This window comes from Chiloscyllium plagiosum, unplaced genomic scaffold (genome assembly GCF_004010195.1).
Source record: "Chiloscyllium plagiosum isolate BGI_BamShark_2017 unplaced genomic scaffold, ASM401019v2 scaf_5234, whole genome shotgun sequence".
NCBI classification, from domain to species: Eukaryota; Metazoa; Chordata; class Chondrichthyes; order Orectolobiformes; family Hemiscylliidae; genus Chiloscyllium; species Chiloscyllium plagiosum.
Genome location: NW_025212720.1, coordinates 7,506 through 8,301, shown reverse-complemented (window position 1 = coordinate 8,301; position 796 = coordinate 7,506). Strand labels below are relative to the sequence as shown.

General features: G+C 61.1%; 1 protein-coding gene across 1 annotated transcript in view; it reads left to right on the top strand.

Annotated features, from left to right (window-relative positions):
* LOC122547450 (sodium-coupled neutral amino acid transporter 5-like) overlaps positions 1–796 on the top strand; it is a 6,385-nt gene that overhangs the window by 1,224 nt on the left and 4,365 nt on the right. Inside the window, exon 2 of the mRNA XM_043686071.1 lies at positions 101–204. Coding sequence (XP_043542006.1) covers positions 101–204 — 104 coding nt within the window. The remainder of the gene's footprint in view (positions 1–100; positions 205–796) is intronic.

The window sequence follows — 796 nt, the reverse complement described above, 5'->3', positions numbered from 1 at the left end:
AGTGGGGGTGAGGGGTGTTGACCCTGGGTAGTGCTGCCTGTCCAGGATCTGTCTCACTAACCCTGACCACTCTGCCCTCACCCCTGTACTCCCTGTGAAGGTGCCACTACCGCTCCGAGCCTGATCTTTATACTGCCCGGAATGTTCTATGTCCGCATTGTACCCAACGATAGAGAACCTTTGAAATCAAGGCCAAAGATCCAGGTAGGGGGAGTGGATGGGAGGGGCGGGAGCGCGGTGAGGGGCGGGAGCGCGGTGAGGGGCGGGAGCGCGGTGAGGGGTGGGAGCACGGTGAGGGGTGGGAGCGAGCTGGGGAACGATGTCACTGAGTCTCCGATTCCTCGAGATTAATCCAAGTTGTGCGCTACCGACAAAAGCCCAACCTCGTCTACTCGGACGGGATTGCCCACTCCCTCAGTACTGACCCTCTGACGGTGCCCACTCCCTCAGCACTGACCCTCTGACAGTGCCCGCTCCCTCAGCACTGACCCTCTGACAGTGCCTGCTCCCTCGGCACTGACCCTCTGACAGTGCCCGCTCCCTTGGCGCTGACCCTCTGACAGTGCCCACTCCCTCAGCACTGACCTTCCGACAGTGTATGGTGTTCCTCAGCACTGATCCTCCGACAGTGTACAGTGCTCCCTTGGGACTGACCCTCTGACAGTGCCCACTCCCTCAGCACTGACCCTCTGACAGTGTACGGTGCTCCCTCAGCATTGACCCTCCGACAGTGTATGGTGCTCCCTCGGCACTGACCCTCCAACAGTGGTCCCTCGGCACTGACCCTCCGACAGTG